Source organism: Triplophysa rosa, linkage group LG16 (assembly GCF_024868665.1).
Source record: "Triplophysa rosa linkage group LG16, Trosa_1v2, whole genome shotgun sequence".
Classification (NCBI taxonomy): Eukaryota; Metazoa; Chordata; class Actinopteri; order Cypriniformes; family Nemacheilidae; genus Triplophysa; species Triplophysa rosa.
Window position 1 is genome coordinate 2,906,338 of NC_079905.1, and position 27,823 is coordinate 2,934,160.

At 40.8% G+C, this 27,823-nt stretch overlaps 2 protein-coding genes across 13 annotated transcripts; one reads left to right on the forward strand and one right to left on the reverse strand.

Annotated features, from left to right (window-relative positions):
- Positions 1 to 60: 60 nt before the first annotated feature.
- Positions 61 to 9,317, reverse strand: gnb3b (guanine nucleotide binding protein (G protein), beta polypeptide 3b). 10 transcript variants are annotated; one of them, XM_057354569.1, is made up of 10 exons: positions 9,202 to 9,302; positions 4,832 to 4,980; positions 3,460 to 3,553; positions 2,874 to 3,019; positions 2,398 to 2,461; positions 1,848 to 2,004; positions 1,692 to 1,758; positions 1,256 to 1,595; positions 928 to 1,144; positions 61 to 860 (listed from the first exon to the last, which is right to left on the reverse strand). In XM_057354569.1, the coding sequence occupies exons 3-10, from the start codon at positions 3,514 to 3,516 to the stop codon at positions 754 to 756; spliced, it is 1,155 nt and encodes a 384-aa protein (XP_057210552.1). In that variant the 5' UTR covers positions 3,517 to 3,553; positions 4,832 to 4,980; positions 9,202 to 9,302; the 3' UTR covers positions 61 to 753. The 10 variants fall into 10 exon arrangements, with proteins under 10 accessions (XP_057210552.1, XP_057210551.1, XP_057210556.1 ...); XM_057354568.1 differs by lacking the exon at positions 9,202 to 9,302 and adding an exon at positions 5,306 to 9,181 and having other exon boundaries at positions 4,832 to 5,012; XM_057354573.1 differs by lacking the exon at positions 4,832 to 4,980 and having other exon boundaries at positions 3,460 to 3,550; positions 9,202 to 9,317.
- Positions 9,314 to 25,736, forward strand: si:dkey-89b17.4 (zinc finger protein 646). 3 transcript variants are annotated; one of them, XM_057354540.1, is made up of 5 exons: positions 9,314 to 9,428; positions 17,302 to 19,466; positions 19,698 to 20,022; positions 20,377 to 21,525; positions 22,810 to 25,735. In XM_057354540.1, exons 2-5 carry the CDS (start codon positions 17,516 to 17,518, stop codon positions 23,744 to 23,746), a joined length of 4,362 nt encoding a protein of 1,453 aa, XP_057210523.1. In that variant the 5' UTR covers positions 9,314 to 9,428; positions 17,302 to 17,515; the 3' UTR covers positions 23,747 to 25,735. The 3 variants fall into 3 exon arrangements, with proteins under 3 accessions (XP_057210523.1, XP_057210524.1, XP_057210522.1); XM_057354541.1 differs by adding an exon at positions 21,600 to 21,692 and having other exon boundaries at positions 17,302 to 20,022; positions 22,808 to 22,923; XM_057354539.1 differs by having other exon boundaries at positions 17,302 to 20,022; positions 22,810 to 25,736.
- The last annotated feature ends 2,087 nt before the right edge of the window (positions 25,737 to 27,823 follow it).

Here is a 27,823-nt window from a genome sequence, read left to right on the forward strand (position 1 = left end):
TCCAACAATACATGCTTAGAACAAAAACAATCAAATAGACAGCACACCAAGATATTGATTAATGCAGTACACTATGTTTATTAGAAAGGTATCAGATAGCCACTGTAATATTAAGCGACACTGTTTTGTATGTAAAAGTCCTACAAAATGATAAAATAATTAAATACAGACATGAATAATGCGTAATTTTGAGTGTGGAATTGGGTAAAAGGACGTGTAATAAAATTAAATTTCATTTCCACTGCATGTGAAGTAGACGGCCGACATCATCAAAGAGCCATAATATCCGACAATCCGTGTAGTTATCGGAAAAAGTCACTGTACAATTTCTCTTCATTCTATCATAGCCTCTAAAAAATAAAAATGCACATTGAAACTATCATACAGAATTTTTAAGAGACCAAATATACTATATGTTAAATTCTTAAATGGTTATTCATTTATTTCATTGTCTTTAAAGCTGTCAAAAACACTAGAATTTCAAGTCAAGTCCAGTGTGACTTTTTTACTATGAGATTGTCATGTTATAACAATATTGCAGACTTTTATGCGTTAGTTGTGACTTACATGTTCCATTTAAATAATCTAATAAGATGCAGTCTTTAACACACATACAGGTAGATGTTTCTGTGTTTGTGTGAGATACAAAGATTCGCTGTTCCTGTAAAATAAACAATTTCCCCTCCTGATCCTCACACTTAATCTTCACCACATCTTTCTCTGCTGTCTGCTGATCTGTGCTCAAGGTCCAGCTCAGTTCCAGATCTTCAGGAAGCTGTCCCACGAGCCAGTGCAAACACACATGCCATCTGCTGGTACTCCAGTGCAGCTCACCCGGTTGTCATGGCCAGACAACACTCCTGTAAGAAAGATGAGTGAGAATAATCCAGATATTCATATGCGATCTCTTCATACTCTTTAACTCACCTATTTTCTCGCCCTTTAGTGAGTCCCAGATATTGCAGTTGAAGTCATCATAGCCGGCGAAGATGAGACGGCCCGACATGGACAGAGCCAGTGATGTCACCCCGCTGTTCAGCTGAGCATCCTGGTAGCCAATCACTTCCTGATCTGAGCGAATATCATACATCTTGCATGTGCAGTCGTCCGAGCCAGTAATGAATGCATTTCCAATGGGGAAGAACTGAGTGGGAATAAAGGAAGGCACCATTTTATGAATGCAACTTTACAGAACTTCTCTCTAAATTCAGTTTGGCAATTATAACATTACATATATACTGTAATAAATAATTACATTGATATTGGCCATGATTGTAATATTTGTGAAGATCAGCATCAGTGAGGAAGCACTCTTAAAAGAAGAGACCGCATGCGATGCCCTCTTCTGCCTTTTCTCGGTACTGCATGAATCTGAAGTGTTTTGTGAAGTCACCGAAATGGCGTTGATGTCGCTGGTGTGACCCTGGAAGATTTGCTTGCACTGACCATCTCTGACGTCCCACAGCTTGGCCAGAGAGTCGCAAGCACCAGAAACGAACGTGTTCATGTCCGAAGACAAAGCAAGACACATGCAATCGCCAATATGGTTCAAGAACACTGTCTTCTGCTTTCCAGTCTCTATGTCCCACAATGCACTGGGGGCGGGAACAGAAACAAACAAATAAACAAGGAGAAAAACAGGGGGGAAGAAAGGAGGTATGAGGCAATAAAGATCTGTGTGTATCATGTACCATGTGGTGTCACCAGAGGCGGTCAGAATCTCAGCATAACTAAGGAAGCGTGCACAGGACAAGTAACCTATAAAGACAGACAGACACAATCACTTTCATGATTACTACTTCCGAGCACGCATGAGAGAAAATTCTGCCAAGAATTGCATGCTGTACCTGTGTGGGCATCCAGTTCTTTCACAATTTTGACGACAGGGGTCTTCAGGTTGTAGACAGTACACATGTTGTCGAGACCACCGCTAGCCACGAGGTTTCCAGACGGAGCATAAGCACAGGTCATTACCCATGAGGACTTGAGGGGAACAGCATTGATCTAGAGATGGAAACGGCATGGTTTTCTTGCGCCTATAACCAGAATATCCATTTTAAAGGGATAGTTCACCCAAAAATGAAAATTCTGTCATCATCTACCTCACTTTTGTCATTTCAAACCTGTATGACTTCCGCAGAACACAAAAGAAGATATTTTGAAGAAAGTTCTGGGACACATTCACTTCTATTGTATGGACACAAAACAAATGCACGTGAATGGGTGCCGGTCAACAACATTCTTCAAAATATCTTCTTTGTGCTCTGCAGAGGAAAGAAAGTCATACAGGTTTGAAATGACAAGAGGGATTTTCGTTTTTGGGTGAACTGTCCCTTTGGGAAAGGTTCCCGATCACTTTCTTGTTCCTCCATTTAATGTCGAGTCATATAAACTTACCTTATTACCAGAGTGAGAGTCCCAAATAATAAGTTTGCCGTCCTGTGATGCACTGACCATTAGTCTAAAGATGTCAAAGAATAATAAAACAAAAAGCTTATAAGCATAAAGTGTTTTGGATATTCTGCAAAATAATTCCGCAAAAACCATTCAAATGTTTGCAGAGAGCTATTTTCAATCTATCAAATATCATTTCATTAACTAAGCAGTTTAGTCTTGGTTTATTCCAGACATGTTTAAGAACTTTATTGCTTTCAGAGAAGCTTACGTCTGTTTTAGGTCACTGACCCTGAAAATTGATCTAACTAAGAATTGGCTACGTCAAGGTGACCACAGGGTGCTGTCGACTTCTGTGTTAGGGCTCTTAACCAGATGTACCATACATTACAATGTATACGTTTATTTGGTGGGACATTTGGAGACAAAATCCTTTATTGATGACTTTTACAGTGCAGTATTGTGAGCAGTAATCTCACCTGTTGTCTGTAGACCAGTGCATGGCGTAGATTTTGGCCAGGTGGCCTTTCAGCGTCCTTCTGGTTTTGAGTTGGACCCGAGGGGCAGAAGCCAACCCAGCGGCGGCTGCCGCCATGTCTGTGTCATGGACTGCTTTGCGAGCTGCCTAGAGAGAAACATATATCATATTGACGTTTAATTGTTAGAATGAATGAATCTTTATTTTCGTACACAGTGGTACAAAACGACGTAATTGGGTTAGCAGCTCTTTAGATACAACAAAGAAGTAAAATCTAGTTTAAATAAATAATAACAATACAGACCATATTTTTGTTATGAAACGTAGCAGCTTTTTTAATAAAAATGTTTTTTGCTTGTCTTCCACCCTGGTCAAGCTGGTCTGTGGGATATTTTTGCTTCTGACCAATTAAATCAGCCGAACCCATAGACCAGGGCAAGGCCAGCTCAGACTAGTTAAGACCAGCAAGCTTCTTACTTTTAGCAGGCAAGGGTCATTTGCATTTAATGCATTGTTTTAATGTTAACTTGAATTTTTTAAATTGTGAATCAAAACACACAACATACTGAGCGTCACGCCAGTCTCACCTCGATCTGTGTCTTCAGGCCTTCTGCCTCTTTTTTCATCTTTTCCACTTCACCCATGGCTGCTGTTGACCGGGCTGTTTACCGACACAAACTGCTGGAGGTAAACAAAACATGAAAACAAAACACATCTGAGCAAGCTCACGAGTGTCACAGTGACATCATCAGAAGACCGTTACAAACAGCTGGTCATCTATAGAGCGTGAACTTTAAATGCGATATCACAACAAGCAAGTTATGAAATACAGATGTATGCTCTACAAAAGTTTTTTTAACTGCAGCTGCTATATATAACGCTAAATGTCATCTTAAACAGAGCAAAATACCTTTTCTGCTTTTACTGTGACGAATCTCACAACAACAATCTAACGCGTAAACCTCACCCTCATTAGCTAAAGTATTAGTATGGAGATCCGGATATAAAGAGAACATCCCATCCCTCACCGTCTAAGTCGAATCTGTCTGAAATCAACGTAACGCTGTTCCATGCCTTATTCTATGCGGATAATATGAATTCACCTCTTGTTGGAAGGCCAGAGGCGTTAGGAGTAATACTACTGAGATCTTAATTTACTGCAATAATCTGCAATATTGAGTCTCATGCCATTTTGTGTCAAATTACGATATAACAGCCTCAAGTTTATTGCATTCATCTTTTGATGAGAAGTGTTTTATTGGTGCACATGAGGTGCGGAAGACAGCTAAAAACTCTTGTAGCTGTTGGGGGAGGCTTGTCAAATCCCCTGTTATCCGATTACCGGCTGCTCTTTACGACAGGATCAGGTGAGACCTGGGGCTGAAAGATCAAAGACAAGACCACAGGGTGTGTATGTACAGTACGTGTGGTGGGTGTCTTAGAGATGTTCCTTGTGGTCTTGAGTAAAATATAAGAAAGTGCTCATTAAGATTCCGTGACACCTGCATCACATGAGATTTTCAAGGTCTATTAAGGGTTAGGACAATCCTGCCAAATACCAAATTGCAAACAATACAACCCGTTCAGAAAATAAAGAATGCATCAATATAACATATATTTGCTATGGCTCTCTGAACAAACTCTTCAACATCCCCTCCTGAAGGCTTGCTGCATGTCTATTTATGGATAAAGTATCAACAGTTATTATATAAAAGTATTATAAAGTTTCAGACAACAATACTTACACTCTTTAAGTAGGAGACAAAAAGTACACTACTAGAAAGCTGCTCGTTCATAAAATGCAGTTTTTGTTCAGTTTAGTATGCATGCACGAAAAAATGAAATGCATAAAGCAAATGACACCTCCAGTTGGCATTTACAATGCATTGCATTTTTTTTCTCTCGTGCATTACTAAAAAGGATAGCAATCTCAATCGATAAAGAACTCACACAACTCACCTCTCTACCCCAACACAGTATTCTTCTCTATAGCTCCAACGTCAACGTCTAGGTTTCTCTGTCTCTATATTGCTGAGTCCACAAGACAGCTTTCCAAACCCTCTCTCTTTCTATGCCACCCACACCGTTTCCAACTGGATGGGACTTACCTGTGGAAAAACTCACAGTTTCTCTTCTTCTCCTGCAAGAGTTGAACAGATGAGGATTGGAGGGATGAAGGAGATCAGGGATGAAAGGATAAGCTCAAAGATGGGCAGAGTGAGAGAGAGAGAGAGAGAGAGAGAGAGAAAGGGGCCAGGGACAGGTAAACCGATTGGAATGGAAAATCGTGGTATGGGGTCCACAAGACAAGAGTGAGAAAATAAAGACAAGAAGACGGTCTAACTTAGAAAAGAGAATGTATATATTATGCGTATAATCTGTATATAAAAATATAAAATGTATGTGCTTGCTAACAAGGAATGAGCTACCAACCTCCACATCTGCAAAGATCATTATGACATTCACTGAACATTCAGATGTCATTTTTTGACAACCTATTTTCATTAACCAATATTCTTAATTTCAGGGGACATGATGGGTACGGCACTCAGGTTTGGAGATCCACTCGATGACGTTTGATTGACTCATTGGCACAGTTCACATTTGAGCAATAGTATCACTTGGTGTGTCATTGCTAAAGGGTCATGATGAGTGGGAGGGGCCTGTTTTTGTGGCATTGGAGTTGAGAGGTTTGAATAGGTTTGTCAGAGCTAATGAGTTGAGCTCGCTTAATCAGGTTTTAAGTGGATATCCGGGGAATCTGGAATCCTGTTAAGGAATTAGAGCAGGCGAATCCGTAGAGCAGGCGAATCCGTGGAGCAGACGTCACAGGTGACACAAAGAAGAACGGTAGGAAAGTGATGAAACTGAAAGTTCAGATGATGAGTTTGTGATGTTCTAAATACAAGACAATGGAGGTTTATCGGTTGAATTTACATGGTCAGCAGATGGGACAATTTGCCACTTTGAAAGAACACAGGAACAAATGGGGGACTTATGGTACCGACTTCACTTGAGCCTCCTTGGGAGATGTTTCCTTCCAAGAAAGTTTAGGCCTGGGTCAGAAGACTAACTGTTGACAGCCTTTGTACAGGAAAGCGTTATGAAATATAAAATTGTGGTTTGGTCTGGTAATGTGGTGTCTTATACCTTTAATCAGCTAAACCCTTTATGCTGTCTTATTGGTACCAGTGTTGGATAGACACAAATGTTCAGTACAACCACTTTGATTATTTCTCTATACCTCTGGCAACCACAATGCTCATTCTCTAAAGAGCTAATAGATCTCATTTACAAAGCAAACATGCCAGGAACATGCTTATCTTCTCAAGACACACTCCAGGTAACTGTCAGTCTATGGCACCGGGGCAATCTCCCTTTTACAATCCTCCTAACAGGTTGATGTAAGTTCATCTGAGGAACTGATAGTTTAGGAAGAACAAAAGATCATTGACATAACGGTTTATATGCTTATTGCTTATACTTACACTTCAACAACAACTTCTGTGCAAAAATCGTACATGGAAGGAAGGACCTGAGCCTTGTCTTGGGATAAAAATATCATAGAGACAAAACTAAACTTGACTTGGGCCAGTAAGCATGAATATAGCAAACAACTCCAGCACCCTAGCAACTGCATAGCAACAAATAAAAATAGCGACTGGATAGCAATGCCTTGACAACCACCCAATACACCAATATCATGTTTTTATTGTGTTAGTTAGCTCTAGTTTTTGAGTTATTATTACTTAATCCAAATAACCCAGCTGCAGTTTGATTGATTTTAATGGGCTAGTGCACAAGATGGCACCGGTGAGCTTTTGCGACGCCAGAGTCCGCAGACTTATTTCCGGACGTATGGCTTAACAAAGTGCTCAGCAATGTAAAGAGAATCTGTCATATCGCTTATATGTTACTTATTTATCTAAAAAACACCAAGATTTGCCAGTCAAAAATCCTTCTTTTCCCATTCAGTGTTATACGACCGGAAATTACTCTGCCAACTCTCACCGACGCCATCTTGTGAAACTAGCGAATTGGAACGCACAATCAAAAAGCCTGATCTCTTTTGGAGTAAATTTACCTTCTGCTTCAAAGACTTCACATATATGTTTATGTATTAGATAAACTGTACATACCATTTTTCAAAGTTTGTCAAGAACATTACTCAAAATCTGCTTTAAAATGGTAAATAACCTCTGGAGACCCAAAAATGTCATTTAATTTTGCTGACCATTGTGGATGCAGTGTAAGTACTTGTTTCCCAGCATATCAAATGACATTTCATGAGAAGGCCTAGTCATAGAGTATCTAAAAAAAGTCAAAGGACATGCATGCATGAAAACAAACAAAAATCCACTTCATAGGACCCCGGTAAGTAGATAGGGTCTAACAAGGTTGTGGCCCCATGACGGTGAGGATAAAGTAGAAGGATTTACTGGCTCTACTTCGTGACCTTCCAGTGCTTCCCGGTCACATGCTAATTTGCAGACAGGTTAAAGCTTGTGACGCTTCAGGATGTAGTCACAAGTGTGCCTAATACAAACCGCTCTTTCTTTACATCATCTGATGAACTAGTGAACTAACACACACTGTTAATTTTAATGTGACTTACATTACATTTGGCCAGTCCTTGTGAGAAACCTGACAGTAGACTTCGGCCATTATCAGTTTATGAGACACGCTCGTCTGAAACTGGAAAATTACTAGCCACATAAAGTAGGTATATGCAAAAATAAAGAAATTTGAAATGAAGAAAGATGTTCACATGGAATAGCTAGTTATTATAAACTTCCGGTGCATAAATGTAATGGGGAGACAGACCTCTGGTGGAGATCTCAAGAATGTCCAGACGTTGATATGACAACATGTGCTTTAGTTACTCTCATGACTAGCATTATATCTACAAATCAAAATTTGAGTTCAGTATTAAAGTAAAAATAATCCTCATCTCTACACCTATCTCCATCACTGCATTTAAAATGGGCAAAGAGGAGAGAATTACCCAGTCACCCATTGGACTGGGTCTAATTATTGTGAAAATATTATGGCCTGGTCACAGATGGAGCTCTTAAAGGGTATCTCTGGCCAAAAATGAAAATTTTGCCCTAAATTACTCCCCCTCAAGTAGTTTAACATCTGTATGACATTGAAATTAAGGTAGTTTTGGAAGCTTTCTGACTCCTCCTTGGATTGCAAAGCAATACCCTTAAAGTTACCCTTTAAATGACCATATCCATTAAAGGCTGTGGGGCAAATAGAGCTATGGTTAATGTGATCAATGTGCATTTGGTTAACTGTAAAGCAAAACAGATTTGAGCACCAGATATGCACATTAATATATTAATTAAATTAGCAGACATAAAAGCAGTGTGCAGGACTTTTAATGAATTGTATAACAGAATACTGGCCAAATGCCTGAGCATAGAAGAAATTTGTTTAAGGCATTCCAACAGTGCACATTTACACATACAGGAACTAAACAGCCATGTTGGACCGAAACAAGACATTGATTGACTAATACAAACAAGATTATAATTACACAAACATGATTATAGTCACAGTGCAGTGTGCAAAACAATGCAGCGCAGACAAGAACACATCACAATGTAAAACAGACACAACAACTGACAAAAAACTGTGCACATAACACTAATAACCAGGCATACAGAGAAGAAAAAGTGTGAAAATCGTACAGTTGTAGTCTAGTTATTGCCCCGCTAGATAAGAAATATATTGCACAAGACATTGGTATTACACAGAAGGAGAAACCCTTAGTGTGATAAAAATAAATCAAGGATGAATTAAGATTATGGGAGGGTGTTTAAAAACTTTGCGACATTTATAGATGACAGTTACCAGTGTTTCTGTGGTTACACTTTGGCTATATAGGCTACTTGTACAGTCATTATATAGATGGCAATACACAATAATTTGTATTATCATAAAACGGATATATTTCTCATAAAACTGAATGATAATTATACTAAAGTACCAGTGTGTTTACATGAAACATTTATAAAAAATGAAGCATGGTTTGTTTGTACTGACCATATTTTATTTATTTGTAGTAAATAGTAACTGCAAAAATACCATTGCCTCACTATAGTAACCACAGTTTTACCGTGATATTTGTAGTAAAAGTATAGTAACACGTAGGAGTACCACGGTCCTTTTTGGGTGGTGGCATTTCCAAACGACAAACCAAAGGACAAGTTGCATGTAGCCACACATCTGCTTTTTAGCCAAACACGAAGTGTAATTTTAGCCTCAATTGTTTTTTGTTGAAACATTATGGCCACGATGCCCTGTATATAATGTTTACTTACAACGCAAACCCACGGAGCGCGAGCGCAGAGTGACGCGCTATTGCACGTCCGCAGCTCCCCGTCCCCATTCAGCCCGCAGCAGGAAGTGTGCGAGAAAAAGACGGCGGAGCCGCCCGCTGAAGAAAAAAATAAGAGTTAAAAATTACGACGAACATGCCTTTTAATCTCTGCGCAATCAAAACGAATACATACCCCCATCTCCCAGCATTGTGCGCGTCCATAATCGGGTAAGTGATTGCAGCTTGAAGGTGTTTTTAATTGCACACAATGGCCACATTCATTGAATCAGAGCTCGCGAGCCTACGGATCTTTGTGTCGCTAGGCAGCTAGCCGACTAGCACTGACCTTACGGCTAAGCAGAAACAAATTTACAGTATTTGTTGACGTGTCGGGAAACTGCTAAACAGGGCAATTGTGGACATGTTTTAACTCACAAATGTTGTTTAACATTTATACAATCGATTGGTTTTGTACAAGATTGTTTAGTTTTGTTGTGTTTCGCGCTAGCATTGTGAGGGGAGGGAAGCTGTTAGCACGGCTAGCGCTCTAGCAGAGAGGCGGGGGGTGTCGCTGTCAGACAAGCAGACACGTTAAAATAATCGATGGTACCGCGTTGGACAGCTTGATATTTTTACGAACTGGATTCAAAACGCGAGGCAGACAAAATATGAACGCAAATATTCGACCCAGTGCGCACCAAGCTTCGAAAATAATCGTTATTTTTTCTTTCTCGAGCTGGCTGCGATAGCCCACCAGCTAATATTTGCACAAGGCGACTCGCATCCCCTGAATAACACAAACGGGTCAAGATGTAAATTTAGCCGTAACACTTGCGTACATTTGACTAGGAAACGCACACTCTGTAAGGCAACATGAGTATTAATATTCATTTTTGTTCTGATTCGGCGTCTTTCGTCGTGTAAGTTTAATTCGATGAGTCCGCGGAGAGAAATGACACGGAATGTTGGGCATCTGCTTTTGTCCGGATAAAAAGCGACCCGAAAAGCGGGTGTGAGAGATGCGTGCCAAGGTCACATCGACACATCGTTTACATACATTTTTTATTGTAAAACATAAACACCGTTATTTAGTCATGTTTCTATTTGATAAATACATTTTTTTCCATTGTTCTTTTTTGTGGGGTCTGCAGACGAGTTAGGCCCACCCCGTTTGCTTCTTTGTAATGTGCGCCATTGGGAAATAACAAAATAAAACGCATAATAACATTTCAGCTTTAAAATTACCTATGGTAATCATGTTTTATGTTTTTAAATTGAATATTTATTGGAAGGGGAAAAGAGTTGCCAAGTTGTTACGTTATACATTTTAGGATGATGCTTTTTTTGTGCGCCAAGGTGTTATTAATTCCCCCTAGGACCACCATATTCTGGTTTTTAGTTTTTAAGGGAACCATAAATATTGTTTTTATTAAAAAAATCTGTAGTTTTGTATGTTTCTTGTCATGGTGTTTTTAGAACTATTAAAGTGTATTTGAATATGTAAACTTGAAAGTTAAATTGTTTCAATAAATCTTGAATTATATGATAAAAACTAGGTTATTTTTTGTTTGTAATATTAGCAGTGTTTTAAGTAGATCAGAGCAATATAATTTTTACCTAAACCATCACTACAACATTCTCTAGAGCTGCTGTTATTTGCTTTCAAATGCAAACAACAGATGATGAGCAAACGTAGTGGAAATAGTTTCTTTTTTGTAAAGCTGGACCCATCTGGCATATTGCAGCTTGAATCTTCTTGACAGCATAGATGACGATAATACATCCAGATGGTTGTGAATCAGAGACCACTGGTCCAGGTTATGTACCTAAGGGTATGTGAATTTAAATCACAGATGCTGAGTGACTATATTCATTGCACATAAAGCACACATGGTATGCATTAATGAGGATCACATCATAAACACTCAATATAATCATGCAGAGAAACAGTTTATTGTATATTTGGTCTTAACAATGTATGTCACAGAATGTTGAAGTTCAAAGTTACAGTCATTTGCAGGGTTTTTCCTGGCTCAAAATGAGGTGGAGGTGGTGCCATCCTGATCTTGTGCATGGCTCTCCTGTTTTTGCCAAGTGGTTGATGTCCTTAGGGCAACATCATTTTGACCCTGGGACAACATTTAAATCAACCAATCAGATTTCAGAAATAAGTTTACAGTTTATTTTAAGATTAATCTTCCAACCAGGATTAGGTGCTTCTTGACCATTGTTTTTCACTTATCATTTCCCTCTGATTTTAGGGGTAAGTTAAGGTTTTATTTGGTTTTATTCAACCAAACAGAAATGTTTTTTTTTAATCAAATAAAGCTTTTCTATCATTTTCAACTAACTTTTCAGCCCACAATAGCCAACTCAATTAACCAGTAAGTCTTACTAAATGAGCAAAGCTCATTCACATCTTGCATTCTCTGTGGTTCACTTTAAATGATTCAATAATCTATTATATTAGCTAGTGACTGAAAAGTTCAATAGTTTAAATGAATCGGTTCAAATGAGTCATTCGTGAGCGAATCGTTCTGAACGCAATGTGCATTCATACTGGCGAACTCGCTGTGTACAGTATACGCTGATTCAACGATCCAACTACACAGCTAAAGACATTACAATGATGTACGTCATGTTAATTTAAAACATTTCAAGAAATTAAACATACTTGGATGCAAAACAAACAGCCGTGAAAAACAGCTAGCTCTTGTTCTGCAACTCTATTTAGCGCCTCAGTGTGCTGATAACGAAACAGCGCCTCTACTGTGGCGTTATGCTGCAACTGCAGTTACAAATTAAAGTCTGTTAAATGCACGCAACATTTCTAGTGAAGACACCCGACATAATTTTGTCGAGAGTCTGAGGCGGCAAGACATTTGACGGAGGCGGCCGCCTCCAATTTCTCTATGCAGGAAAAACCCTGATTTGTAACATTTGTAAATCTCTTTTATCAACGTAATTCAATAAAATTGTTGTTGTATTGTGTATTTACTTGAAGTTGCATTTTGAAAGCTACAGTTAATATAGTAGACCATGAAAATAAATGCAAAGTATATTTAATGGATACTTTATTTAAATTAGTAATATACAGTATACAGTAACAGTACATATATAGTTTCTGACTTTGTATTCATAGGTGTTCATCCTGAATTATTAGTTTTGAATACAGTTAGTTTTAACTAGTAGGAAGACTATTTGAAATATAGATTTTATTGTTGGTTGACTTTGACAGAAGGCATCTGAATTCTGAAATATTTAGTTTAGTCATGTCTACAAGGATATCAAATTTAAAGTAACTATATATGTAGCATAGCTCTGTGCTGTCAATACCTGTTTTCTGTAGAATCTGTCATTCTATATATTCTAAACAGTATGATACATTCGAATATTGTTCTTTAAAAAGACTGATCCTGCCATACTGGCCGACTTTCCCCTGCCAAACCCCATGACACATGGTCTGAACGTAAGGTTATTGTTGTGTTATTGAATTTGAACTGGCAGTAAAGTAATACCATACAAGAGCCTTGAAAGAGACGGGTGAATAATTCAGGTCACCATTCTAGTGTTTCTATGTTTTGATGGCCTTTATGGTCTGAGGATCACTGTTTCTGTCTTTCAAATTGCGTGGCCAGATAAAATGTTCCCTGGTGGGCTTTAATTGAAGCAAATTTGTGGTTGTTCATTTAAATAAGATCTCTCATAGTAAAATTTGCTTGAATAATGCTGTGCTATAGTTTATGATAAATGGAAAAGGTGAAGTTTTCCTGTATTATTGCGCTCCAAGCTACGAATATTAGACTCAGGTGTGGCATCTTTAGAGACACAGCTGGTTTTGTAAGTTTGGAAGCACAAGTTGAGTCTGATCGACTTTAATATGCTCTAGTGGTGTGCTGTGTGCATAGAAACTTAAGACCACATGGAAAATGTAAGAGAGTGATTTTCTTTACGTATGAAAGGTAAAAAATAAGGCATGCTTGTAGAAAACATCTGCTTGTTTTAACCTCACAAATTTTTCACATGTCGAAATGAAATGACATCTTTGTGAGTCTAAAACTGCCAAAACCTCATCACATATGTTGCTTTGAGCTTTAAAGATTTCACCATAAACCAACTGCAGTGCCATGTAATTGGTATATAGTATGTAGTTATGAATCTGAACATACAAAAAAATGGTAGATAGGCCAGATGAGTTTCGTGTTTTGGCAACGCCTGTAGACATACTGTGGTGAAGAACTCATCAACGTTCTAATATATTACAGTTTCACAAAATGGCTCACAGACACATTCTTGTTTAAAGTGCTTCATTGATGTTTTTGTTCTGGTGTAAACCACTTGCATCATCATCTGTTGGGTTAAAGACAGGACTTTGATTTCTGAGGCATTTTTTGAAGCTAGGAAGATTTCTTCTCTCATGGTTAGATATGACCAGGGCCATACGCAGGATAATGGAAATACCGAGGTCCAAAAACTGAATTTGTCCCAAACAAAAAAATTACTTTCTTGATCTACATATGTGCATTTTAAAACATTTGGAATGCAAATTACATAACAATTGCTAAAACCATGTCTGTCTTTTCATGTTTTGCATTTGGGTTTGAAATTACATAAAGGTACGAGAGTGATAATAGAATTTCCATTTTTGAGTGAACTGTCCCTTTAACTTTTTTATGTAGCTACAGAAGTTGAAGACACTTAGGTTTTTATTAAAAATGGGTCAATTTAAAATAAGAAACAGAATTAAAGAACGAGAATTAGTTTAAAAGTGATGCATTTGAATTATTTGGAAATCATATAGTTGTTTTAATAGGCTAACCACAACCTATAAACACACCTGAGTCAAAGCCACGCAGTTTAGCATGAACTAGTGAAAGTCTGGTAATGTTTTTGTCGCGTCAAACTGACATTAAACACATAAATGATGTTTTGTTTTCCGCGTTTTGTAGTTTGGATTACTGGATATTACAATCGGTCGTTTACTCAGGTTTGTTGTTTAAATGTTGACGCGCGTCAAGCACGCTCAAAACGAGTGTGTAAACTCCCGGGCGCTCTGAAAAGAGGGAGAAAGCGACGCAGTCAGCGTTTTGCACGCATTTTTAGATGCGACATGTGAATGGCCGCTAACATTTCTATGATGGAACATTAAACAGTTAGCTACTTACATTGCGCTCTTTCACAGTAGAAACTGAACTCGAGCTTGACTTCTGTCAATAGCAACTCTCGCCTTCTTTCATTTGTTTTAGGCAGTAATCCTCGCCTTTCTTCATTTGATTGGCCAACTCAATCAGATTGACACTTAAGAGCGCTGTTATAGCGGCCCTAACACACGCGGTTTCTGCCAATCTCATATTAATCTTGAGTACCTATAGAGTAGTATTGCATACTTCGTATCTTCGAAGAGTATCTAGTTTGATCACATTTATAAAAGATTGATACAGCTGTACGATTTTTTCCGAAAGCATACGGCGCGTGCGGGGGGGGAGGGGTAGGCTGAACTAAAGCATGTGCGCACCCATTGCCAACAAAACACAGACATCAGGTTCATGTCCGGCATCTTTTAGCGCTGGGCCGGCTCCATATATCAGTTTCAAACGATCTCCAAATCCAGCATTATATCCACCATTTATATAACATTCATCACCCAAATGCAGTGAACAAACAAACACCTGAACTTATGCTCTCTCTCTCTCTCTCTCTCTCTCTCTCTCCTGCACACAAGTGAAAGTGACGTCTGCGCATTCTCACGTCTCCTGCTCTCCTTGCTGCCGCATGCTTTTCCGGGAGAATTGTCCAACTAGGGACTAAGAAAAATTGTTATGAAATAGTTTTATATGTTCAAAAAAAACTTTCCGAAACCTGTACGATCGCTGGGGGAGTGTATCGAGCACAGAAATACTACGTAATACGCCCAACTCGTTTTTTGACAAGTTGACCTTGTAAAGAAGTCAGAATGCATGACACACCGTTGCAGCACCCCTTTTAACAGCTGAGGTAGATCAGATCTGAGATCAGTTATCTAGGCGTTTTCTACTAAGTTGGCATTTTTTTCACGACAAAACTACCGAGGTCTGGACCTCGGGGACCTCAATGGTGGGTACGGCCATGGATATGACCTGTCGGTATCATCTAGGTGGCTCTTGTTCCTCTCCTGGAGTTTAAGCATTTTAGGCCTTCCTCATATCAAGATCTCTATTGTTGATAAGCTCCTAATTCTTTTGCAGTTGTTAAAGTGTCCACATTTGTATGTTTTGTTCTTGTGTCATTTAAGGGGCACATTTTTATACTGTAACAAGATGTCTGTTTGCAGCTGATGAAATCACAATCATACTAGACTGTACAAATGGTGTGACCTGTTTGACTGTTATACCCATTTTTCAGGGGTAACATTTGAAAGGCCGTTTCTGGATTGTTTAGTGTAACTAATATAATATTAATAAAATTGCAGTAAAATAATGTATAATGTTACCTGAAAACTATGCTTTCAGTCAATTTAGGGGCATGATAAAGAGCCAGAAATCTCCAAAAGGGAGAAAAATCACTTTTAGCTATGGAAATATTGGCTTTGCAGCTGCGGTTGTCTTTGCAGTAGGCTTTGGAATGTTTTGTATGCAAATAAAAAGTTAAACTTGGCTTCCTTTAACTATTGATTTAATATACTTTGTTCATAGTGTAACCGGACCTACTCGCCCAGCTCTGCGCGGGCCTCGAACCGGCGCCGGTCCGGATGGGAGACGGGCGCTCTAACGAGGAGGCTAAAGACCGCAGTCTCTAGCGTCTGTCGCTAGAGCGTCTCTATTGGTCGGGGAGTGAGGTTTACACACTGCACAGCTCTTCACTAGCTGGCCTCCGTTACACTCACCCCCCTAAACCTCACTCCCATCCCGGTCACGGCACCAATGTAACCGGTCCTACTCGCCCCGCTCTGCGCGGGCCTCGAACCGGCGTCGGTCCGGATGGGAGACGGGCGTTCTAACGAGGAGGCTAAAGACCGCAGTCTCTAGCGTCTGTCGCTAGAGCGTCTCTGTTGGTCGGGGAGTGAGGTTTACACATTGCACAGCTCTTCACTAGCTGGCCTCCGTTACAATAGCTTATTTACAATATCCTATTCTGTGCTGTACACTTTTCTTGTGGCTAGTGTGTAGTAGTCACGACTGTACAGTGCGACATATATGTATTTATGTGCACGCACATAATTCCAGTGTTCATTTCTGACAGCAAATTTTGATTTAGTTTAAGTCATAGCCTTTCGACGAAAATGCAATTCCATTTTAGTCATATTTTAGTCATCCCCATCATTTTAGGTTTAGTCTAGTTTTAGTCGACGAAATATTACAAATATTTTTGTCAACTAAATCTACCATTATATTTAGTCTTCTAAAATCTAACTGCCTTGAACTAATGTACTTGGTGTAATTAAATGTTCCATACAAAGATTTAACTGTTTTGACATAATTTATTTACATCAATTAAACCAGGCAGGTCATTATCTTTATTTTTCAGAAAAGTTCAGTAACTACTGGATATGCATTGTATCAATACAGAGGATATTAGACCATGAACGACATGTACCAGTTCATTCAGTCTCATTTTGACACAATTGATTCGTTTTTTGAAGGGCGTGTAGATTCAACCAATGACAAGAATATTTTCATCTTGTTTTTATTAGTTGACGAATATGTCAGAATATCTTTATTACAGTTTTCGTTATCATGCATTAATTTTTATTTGGTTACCGTCTCCTTTTCGTCAGTGAAAAAATGTCATTGACGAATAATTTTCATCATAGTTTTCGTCAACGAAATTAACACTGCATAATTCTACCTTATTTTCCGCCACTTTCAGCCTGTGCATCTGTACCATTTCTCAGTCAGTAGCTTTTAATATACTATTGACACTTAGATGTTGAAGCATGCTTCTACAATAGAACATTTAGTATTTGTTGTGATTTGTTTTAAAGAAGCAATGAAGATGTGTGATTGATGGTACAGTGTTATATCAGTGTATTTCTGTTTTTGTGATTTCTTTTTATTGAAATGCATACATTGTTGAATTACTTGAATTATGAAATAATGTTCTTCCTTTTTTCCTATCTTCCCAGCTTTCATCTGGTGCCCCGCAACTGTCCAGACCCTCTCTGAACTGCTGCGACCGAGTGGAATTGAAAGGCTGATTGGAGAGAATATCTGCCACCCAGGTAAAATGGCTGATACTACAGAAGCAGAGAGCTGAACATCACACATTGCCCCCTTTTCTTCTTTGTTCGAGGATCATTTTATGTGGACATTTCCCCCTTCCATTTCAATTTTCTCATCATGGCTATGCATGATATGAATCGTGCCAAGGGTCTCCCTTGCAAAGAATGCGACATCATTTGCCCAAGCACACCTAGCCTACTGGAGCACATGAAAGCACACTATCATCAAGAAGAGAATGGCAGATTTGAATGTGAACAGTGTGGACGTGTTTTTAAGCATGCCAGTAGCTTGGCTTCTCACAAAAAGACTCATGAGATGGGCTCCTTCCAGTGTCCGGTGTGTACCAGAACTTTGCCCAATGCGATGGCGCTTAAAAACCACCTCCGCATCCACACCCTGTCTCCAAGTGGCCAAGCTGAAGAGGAGAACGATGATAATGTCGACGAAGAAAGGGATTACAATCTAGCGCGAGATCTGTCTGAAGCAGCTTTCAGGAGTCACATAAATAACAGTGGAATGATGCCTGGCAGTGACCACGATAAGCAAAAATCTCCAGGAGCCGAAGATGCCTGGGACAGACCATTTAAGTGCGACCAATGCGACAGGACGTATCGCCATCATGGCAGCTTGGTTAACCACAAGAAGTCTCATCAAGAGGGCACATATAAGTGCAGTGTCTGTTACAAACAATTTAACAATCTTGCTGCCCTCAATGCTCACGAACGCACTCATTCGAAATTTAAACCAATGTCCATGGGGACCCTTGTGCCTGAAGCACCATCTGATCCCCGCCCTCCTGGTTCCCAGAACGATGATATGGTGACTAGCTTTTGCCATCTTTGTCAGGTGTCTCTTCCTAATAAGAATGACTTTCAGGAGCACATTTTGTTACATAATGCTGCATCATCTTCGCTGGGGCTGCCACGTAGTTTCCCAGGGATAGTGCCTCATAATCTTAGCTCTGTTCGCTCCCCAGCGGTTAATCCGTATACACCTGCTCTGGGTGATCCCCTTCCGTTGCCTCCATTGCCAGATAAGCGGTATGACCCAATGCTAGGCCCCCCAGTTTCTAATTCCATATACACCTGTGCATATTGCGGATCAGGACATCCTGACTTAGAGAGCCTGAAAATTCATTACCTTACTCATGACCCAAACACCACAGTACACAATGCACAAGAAAGCCCTGTTATTTTAAATTCAAATGCATTGGCCTCAAACTCCCAACCCTCAGTATCATCCAATGGTGAGACAACGTCCCGGGGGCAGTCTTCAGCCATTGATGATGCCGAACGCAGATTTAAGTGCCAGGAGTGTGGTAAAAGCTACAGACACGCTGGTAGTCTAGTTAATCATAAACGCTCCCATCAAACAGGTCATTATCAGTGCACCGTTTGCTGTAAACAGTATCCACACCTAGCAGCCCTTCACAGCCACCTCCGCAGTCACAAAACCAGGCCAAACTCGCAATCAATGAGCACAGAGGGTGATTGGCTTTCCTCTGAGCCAATGACAGGGCTAGATTCCCAACAAGGCTTTGTGCATTCTCAAGATCAGGATAGTGGTGCAACAACCCCAATTTCACTGCCTGGCAATCTCGGTGACGCAGCCAACTTTGTTCCAGATGGTGGCCATACAAGCGGTCTGGATTCGCTGGAATTCCATGACCGCTTTGGCGGCGCTCTCGCTCAGAGCAGTTCTGGCCACTCCCCACTGCCGCAAAATCATCGTCAGGCAGATAGCGTCAACCAGGGAGGTATGCCAAAAGGATACCTTAGTAACATGAGCTTCCATAGTCCCGGTGGTGCCGCCTTGCCAGCAGGTGCTGGCAACCTCAAAGAAAGCAGTCGTCAGAGGCGTCAGGACCAGATGCCCTATGGGGGAGCCCAGGCCAACTCCCAGAGCAACAGTAAGAGGCTAAATAAAGACGACGATGATGACGATGGAGAGGTCTATCAGTGCACGGTCTGCGGAAACCATTACGCCAGTCTTAGGGCGCTTCGTAGCCATTTACGAAGCCACGGTGTTAACCAGGGTGCAGGGCCTTCTTCTGCCCTCTCTCCTATAGGTGAGCAAGAGTGGAGGAGGCGACAAGAGGGTAATGCAGGCAGTCTTATAATCTGTAGCACTTGTGGCCAGAGCTTCAGCAGAAAGCAGGACTTGCTAAACCACCAGCTGGTCCATGGATCCCAAAGACCAGATGGATCTGCACAGGGCTTGGGTGGCGCTAGCGTAAATTCTAATGGCAAAATGGATGGAAGGAACCACATTTGCGTTGACTGTGGCATGTTCTTTGCAGATCGGCATCAGCTGATTACTCACCTGTGTCCAGGCAAGGCGAGAGCGGGGGCATTGAACAAGGGCATGAACGGAGCAAAAGGGATGACTGGTGGTGCCGGTACCAGTGGCAGCGGTGGCCCTGTAGTCTCCCGGCAGATGCCAGACTCTGACGATCGGCCCCACAGGTGTGACCAGTGCGGACGGAGTTACAGACACCCCTGCTCGCTGCTTAACCATAAGAAATCGCACAAGACCGGGGTCTTCCGCTGCCACGTCTGCCAAAAACGCTACTACAACCTACTGGCCCTCAAGAACCACCAGAGGACTCATTTTGACTTAAAGAGGTTAGCCAGCATTGCATGTGCCCTATTCTACTCTAACTGTTAAGTTATATTTGCATACTTTGAATGCTTGTATGTATTATCATGAGTTCCCCACTCAGGACATCACTGAATAAATAGATTTTAATGAAATTGTGCAGGTGATTTTTTTTCCTGTTAGAGAAGACAAGGGCAACAAGCATAACACACACATACATGCAGTTGAATCTGAAGTTCATAACATCTGTACCCCATTTGTAGTCATCCTTGTATTTGTAAGGGGACCTTCCCTCTGTCTGTTTTTTTCCTTTTATAATAAGCTTGTTTTAGCTCTTCTTTCTTATCTGCTCGTGTTTTGTGTGTTTTGTCTGTTCGCAGGCACAAGTGCGAGGAGTGTGGGAAAGCCTTCAAGATTCAGAAGCAGCTGATAAATCATCTACGGTTGCACGAAGAGCATAGAGTGAAGACTGGAGATCGAGACCAACGCGTTCAAGGCATGTCTCATCCCAATGGTGCTCGCTACGAGGGAGGCCCGTCGCAACTCCAAGCTATGAGGATGGGCGAGCCGCCCAAAATTCAGAATCCCCCCGTGAACACCAATTACGGTCAGCCTCAAGGTTTCAAGAGACCGTATGCAGGAGCCAGAGCTCAGCAAGTCGACGACGGTAGCGGTCGTCGGCCCTTCGTTTGCGATCAGTGTGGACGCACTTACCGCCACGCTGGCAGCCTGGCCAATCACAAGAATCTACACAAGATTGGCGAATACCACTGTAATGTGTGCAACTCCACATATCCCAATCGACTGGCAATGAAGAACCACCTCCGAATGCATTTCGCTCTTAAGAAGTACACCTGCACAGACTGCGGTAGGGGCTTCAGGAACCAAAGGCAGCTTGAAACGCACACCAGCAACCAGCTCTGCAAAGATCTTCCTGGCCCCCTTCCTGGTCCCAGCATACAGACCGCACCACCTCCGGCCGAATACGAGTGCGATGGGTGCTCGCAGATCTTTTCGACAACCACAGACTTGGCCTCGCATAACTGCAGCGCCCAGCTTCCCTCTTCCTCAGCCTCCCTCAACAGCTCCAACATGAGCATGGAGACGGGCAACCTGGGGTCTCCAGAACGTGAAGAACGCCCTTTTTCCTGCGACCTTTGCGGCTGTTCTTACAAGCACGCTAGCAGTCTTCTCAACCACAAGAACACACACAAAATAGGCAACTTCAACTGTTCGTTTTGTGACAAACCCTACACCAACTACATGGCGCTGCGCAACCACATGAGAATCCACACGCAGAAGAAGCGACACATCTGCTCGACCTGCGGCAAGGCCTTCCGGCTGGCCCGCTTCCTTCGGAACCACCAGAGGGTCCACGAGGAGGGCCACACACGCTTCGGCTGCCCCACCTGTGGGAAGAGCTTTCAGGGTCGGTCGGGGCTGGCCAGGCACCGCTGCGGGGACAACCAGGTAGGCAAGGAAGGCGTGCAGAAGGCCACTTCGAGCACAAGAGAGGATTACCGGTTCACGTGAGTTTACGTCTGTTGTTCGTGATTTTTGAAGTGAACTAGTAAGATCACAGGTTTCTACGTGTCTATTACAGGTATATGATCTCCAATCCGGCTTCCTCGGGACCATACGCGTGCCGGAATTCGGATTTTTCTGAAGTTTGGACAGTATGATTAGTGGAGACCAGATAAGTTACCCCACTTTGCTTCCAGTTAGCATTATGCTCTAGTTTATTAGGATGTCATGTTTTAATAGGTACAGTTTCATGTGTTTGCTAGGTAGATATGTTTACACCCAAATTATTGATTCCCTCCTAATGTCTGATTGACAATGTACTGTATAACGTACGGTGTACACACACTGACCATTTTAAAAGAGACAAGTAATCATAAAAAACTGATATGAGGCCAAGAACACTCTGAAAACAAATTCTTAGTAGTTTGATGTGTGTGTTTTAGGCATATTTATTAAATAAACTAATATTGATTTGTTTGCTATTGTGGTGCAGCACAAAACAAAACCGTTTATAACACTTCTATACTTCATTTCGGCCAAGATGTAGGTCAATCCCAAACATTCTTTGTTGTACAATTATGTAGGTATCTTAGAAAGATTTTTTCCTAAAAAAAACATAACTGCCCCAACATTTTTGGGGCAGTCGTGGCCTAATGGTTAGAGAGTCGGACTCGTGACCAGAAGGTTGCCGGTTCGATTCCCAGGGCCGGCAGGCAACAACTGAGGTGCCCTTGAGCAAGGCACCTTACCCCTACTTGCTCCCCGGGCGCTGCATTGATAGCTGCTCACTGCTCCGAGTGTACGTGTTTTCACAACTCGTTGTGCGTGTGTTCACTACTCTCTGGATGGGTTAAATGCAGAGGTAACATTTCAGGTATGGGTCACCATATCTGACTAATAGGTCACTTTCACTTAAAGTATAATTGCTGAGTTTGAAAAGTTATAAATCAATTCATTTATTACCACCATAAATAATATAAATTTTTATACCACTGCCTTCATTTAATAACATTAAACAGGATTGGTAGATACTTTCATACATAGAATAGTAATAAATCATATTAAGTTTACACACTGCCCTTCTGCAGTTCATCCTGTCCAGTTTGAGTTTTTTGAGTTTTGGCAGCTGGATTCAAGATCATATACCTGTATTTATTTATCCCTCAATGCAGTTATTGTCCAAGTCAACTACATGTTGTCAGGTTACTTTCAGACTAATCTAGGTTGCTAATTTGTGAGTTCAGGAATCAGGTGAGATTTACTTTTTCTTGTGTCTCTTGTCTTTACAGATGTGACCTGTGTGGCCGTTCTTACCGGCATGCCAGCTCACTCCTTAACCACAAAAACACCCACACAGTCGGCATCTACCACTGCGCTGTGTGCCTCAAGACCTACTCCAACCTGCTCGCACTCAAAAACCACCGTCGTATTCATTCTGAGACACGCCGGCATGGCTGCCCCGAATGCGGCAAGGCCTTCCGCGTCTCATCCCAACTGCAGAATCACCGCCGTGTGCACCAGAAAGAACGGGAGTTTGCCTGCACTCTGTGCCAGAGGAGCTTTCCCACCCAGGCTGGCTTCCTCCTCCACTTGGAAATGCAGCACGGCCGTGCCGCCAAAACGGCTCAACAGCCTGGGGTTTCGTCCAGCGGCTCTGATTTGGGTTGGGGCTCTGGGCTTGACCTTACGCTAATGCAGGCCCAAGGAATGGGTCCCAACGGGCTCCAAAAGCTGAACCCGTCTCATCATGGCCCCAGCGGCAGCAGCTCGAGTGGGCATCAGCAACAGCAGTTTCGGCAGAGTTCCAACGAGGCGGGGTGCAAGTCGCACGTCTGTGATCAGTGCGGCCGCAGTTACCGGCACGCCAGCTCGCTTCTGAACCACAAGAACAGCCACAAGATGGGCACCTATTTCTGCAACTCCTGTCAGAAGGAATTCTCCAACCTGATGGCACTCAAAAACCACAGACGCATCCACACAGAACCCAAGCGTTACCAGTGCCCGGACTGCGGCAAGGCTTTCCGTGTCTCCACCCAACTCATCTGCCACCGCCGCATTCACACCAAGGAGAAGCCTTTTTCATGTCAGCAGTGCGACAAGCGCTTCTCCAGCAAGTCCAACTTAAGACACCATCAGAAGGTCCACTGGAACAGTTCGGCACCTTCTACCGGTCTGAACGTGGGCTCCACCAACTTTTTGGGTATGCCCTCCGGGCCCTTTCTTTAAGTTGTGGTGGGAATTTGAAAGGCAGAACTTGTGAACTTTGAGGCCAAGGTTTTCAGAGGTGCCAAAACCCTCATTCCCTTTTACTCATCTTCATCTCTAGTCACTGTAGTGCTGAGGTGTGGCTCGTGTTGAACAGGTTGCTGTTTATGTAAAAGAGAACTGTCCCTGCATGTACCCGGAAACATTGGATTAATCCGTGAACTCAGTGTGACTGTTAGTTTTATGTCATAGTGACATATTTTTCCCACCCTTGTCCTAAACACCACAGGTGACCTTATTTGCATTTTCATAGTTCCCTTTTGAGGGCGGGGGCCGTTGGGGCCCACTGCCTTCATTTATTGATACCAGCCTTTCAAGAAGTGCAAGCTATCTGGCGTCCTGTTTTTGGCTTTTAGATAAGGCATAGGAATGTTAGATCAGTATTGTTTTCTTGATGTTACAGGATAAATTCGAGACACCTCTTCCCCCATGTTCAGGGTAATGGCTACATGAGACGATGTCTAAAAAGTGATGTTTATTAAAATCATGCATTTCATGCCATGCCCAGCTTACCCATTTAATAGCAGACAATTATCAATATCAAAAAGAACACATGTTGAAATGTTGAGCAACTTGTATGTTTAACAGGTAGAAATAATTTTGTTGAACCGTGTATAGAGCGTATTTGAAAAGTCTTCAGTTATTGGAGGCAACACGTGTTGTGTAAAGTTGTCAGCCTCCCCCCCCCCTTTTTTTTGACGTTCTAACTTTTCTGAATTGTGTGTTTCTTGCAGCACGAAGATGAGCTTCAAACTGTATTATTCAGCAGACGCCAGCATTGCGCTTAATGGGTTCACTTCTTTGTGGCATCATTTCTTTGTTCCTTCATTTCACCACATTGTTCGGAACCCACATTTTTAAACTGCAACTAACTAGTTTGTGTATAGAAATGATAGGTTGTGCTATGAAAAAATGGGAAAAAAGCAAAAGGGGGGAAAAATGTATATTGATAGGCTTGTAATGGCATTTGGTTTTACCTTGTATTGTATTGTACCTCTGACTGTATTATTTACAGGAAAACTTTTATAAAAGATCACTGTAGTATGCATTTTATTTATATTAACACTTGTAACTGAAAACGCTAGTTTTAGGATTTATCGTTCCAAACCGTATATGTTTCCAACTTTCCGTTCTCCATCGGACGCAGAGTCAGGAACGGCAGAACTTTTAAAGAACACTTGTTATAGTGACTGTAACCTCCTTTTTCATTGCCATTATTTGTTATTCTTTTAAAAAGAACATTTCTGTCCCTTGTGCAATAAACAGGGAACTGTTATAAGGTGTGTTTTGATTGCAGTACAATGAGTGTAAACATATCACCGTATTGCTATTGCCTTTCTCACATGATGCCCCCCCATGCTCATGTTCGGATTGGATGTGCCTGTTTCACTCTGTAAACTCACATGTTAAGGAATACTTTTGTGATTATCACAATCAGCAAGGCAATCGTATTTTACTCCTCAGTTACACTGATGTATTTATTAGTCTTTTTTATTTTCTTTTTATTTAATTGCATTTTACTCTTTGGAGCTTGTTTTAATCCTCTATTACGTGGGAGCACTGGTGCTAAGTCATGTATTTTGAGCGAACATGAAGTTGTGTGCGATATGATCGGTGCATGGAAGATTATGTATTTATGTACCTATACCCTTGCAAATTGTACACAATTGGATAATCACAAAAAATCTTCCCAGGTGCACAACTGCTTCTTTGTCAGAGATGACGATTCCAAAAAATAAATGCTAAAAGTTAATATTTTTTCTTCCTTGTTTATATATATATATATATAAGACTATATATATATATATACATAAACAAAAGTATATATTGTTTATATACATATATATATATATATATATGCACACACAAACGTATATGTGACTGTACACTTTTTTTAAACTACATTTTGATAATTCATTTCCTAACAGAACATGTTTGAATTATAACCTCAATGCTATCAAATAATAAAATAAATAGAAAATTAATGTAACATTAACCTCAAATGTATGTGTGTCACTCATGGTTACTCAGCAACACCCATCAGCTTGTTTCAGTGTTGTTGTGTTCTTGTTAAACTCCTTATTTTCTCCATTAATTTTACGATATTGTGAAATTCATTGTTGTAGTGTAGAACTCATACTACATACTTCACTACTGGGTTAAAGTAATGTGTTTACAATGATCATACAATCTCTATAGCTTAAAAGGATCTTAAGTATGCAAATGAGAAAACCGATGGTTAAAACAACAATCGTGGACTCTGTTGTTAATTTGACTATAGCATAGACAACATTTTGCATCATTCTGCTCTTTGTTCAGAGATAAATGCTTTTGCCTGCTTAATGATCAACCTTCAGAAATTCTTGCTTTTGTTTAACAAAGTGTGCTCTGCTTTTATGGGTTATATTAGTTTATGTGCTCTACTTTGCCCTTTAAAAAAGAAAAATTTATGATATTGGTAGTCAACCAGTATTCAGGAAAATCATGTCATAGATAGTAAACTTAATCGACAGTGACCACTAGTGGCCCACTAAAGCATCGCCGCGCCTGCGCGTCACAGCCTGGATTTGAACGCGCCACTTTATCAAGCAGCAAATACGCCAGATGCCCTGAATATAATAAAGGTATTTATGACAGAAAGTAATGTTTACACTACATCTTTTCAATAAAACTATAAGCAATCGGACAGCTGTAGATGTCGATAAATGATAAATATCTCGAATTCAGCTGTTCAGAGTTACGATGAGGAGAAAATTGAGATGAGTCTTCACTAACTTACCGTTAACAGTTAACTTACCTTACTCACCTGGGTAGGGTTGCACCAGCCATTCGTAAGTTCTTTCTAGAGGCTTAGTAACTACTAGCTAGTTTGTAACTCCGTGTGTGTATCTGCCTGTGTTATGCACGTAAAAATAAAATCATTTTTATTTCATTGGCGGTTGGCAGTAAAATTAAATCACCCATATTACATGTAATTTATTATGATTTTATTGGGCTGTATGTTTTAAATCAGCATTTGTTTATCTTGTTTAATTTTAAATGTTTAATAAAATACCTATTATGATATTCATGATTAGGTAGTATTCTATTTATTAAAAACTTATTTTTACCGTTATTAAGTGAGGAAAGATAAGTTTGAATCAAGAACTTTTTGAAATTCACAACATTTCAAAGCAACGTTTTCTCACACATTTAAAGGCTGCTATTGGAATGTTACTTCACGGAGAGCTTACGAACTACTTGCTACGTTCTGCCTTAAGACCAAATGGTGCAACCGAATAACGTACAGAGTTAGTTATAAACTAGCTAGTAGTTTCTAAAGCTGTGTCTCATTTCGGAAGGCTGCGTCCTCCGGAGGTCTCATTTGAAGCCTGCCACGTCATCGAGGCTGTCTCTTTTCATTAAAGCAGGTAGGACACTCCGTATGCACCCTTCTAATGCGACCTACTTTCACGAGAATTCGGAGGACACATGAGGTGTATCCTTCGTTGTTAGAGATATCCCACAATTCTTTGCGTCGGCCAACGTCTGTTATTTGAATAAACAGCCACATCTGCACAGTCAATCAAATATGTGGTGTTTAAATGTTAACAGTTTACAATTTGTGTCACGTTTTTTTAATCTTAGCAGGCATATGTAATAGGTTTACAAGTGTTTAGTGATTTTTAAACGTTTTAAAACAGTAAGGCATTTTTTAAAAATATTTGTTTATCTCTTTTGGCATTGTTTAGGTCAGAAAGTAACCAACTTTTTACCTCTCAAATCATGTAGAAATCATTTTAATTAATTTGACAGGTGTGCGAGTGCAACGTGTTGTCACAGCAACGTGCTACTTCCTGTTTCCGGACGTCTCGTTTAATTCCAAATACGCCCTTTTCACATGACGTCACGCATCGTCCGTTCTGCCGCGAAGCAGTGTATCGTTACTTCTGCTAGCACTCCAGTTCATAAGGTGGCGGTAATGCACCTATAAGCTGGTTTGCCAACCGCCTCAGAATAGAGTTTACCAAGTGGCTTGCACATCTGCCACAAATACGT

Bases quoted from the DNA above. Each gene is read 5' to 3' on its own strand.
- gnb3b (XM_057354573.1), bottom strand. From the start codon at position 3,516: ATGGGTGAAGTGGAAAAGATGAAAAAAGAGGCAGAAGGCCTGAAGACA. The intron at 2,462-2,873 runs GTGAGATTACTG...TGACATCTTTAG, and splicing joins CACTGGTCTACAGACAACAG to ACTAATGGTCAGTGCATCAC. The intron at 2,005-2,397 runs GTAAGTTTATAT...TTCCATCTCTAG, and splicing joins ACTCTCACTCTGGTAATAAG to ATCAATGCTGTTCCCCTCAA.
- si:dkey-89b17.4 (XM_057354539.1), top strand. From the start codon at position 17,516: ATGGCTATGCATGATATGAATCGTGCCAAGGGTCTCCCTTGCAAAGAA. The intron at 20,023-20,376 runs GTTAGCCAGCAT...GTCTGTTCGCAG, and splicing joins ACTCATTTTGACTTAAAGAG to GCACAAGTGCGAGGAGTGTG. The intron at 21,526-22,809 runs GTGAGTTTACGT...TTGTCTTTACAG, and splicing joins AGAGAGGATTACCGGTTCAC to ATGTGACCTGTGTGGCCGTT.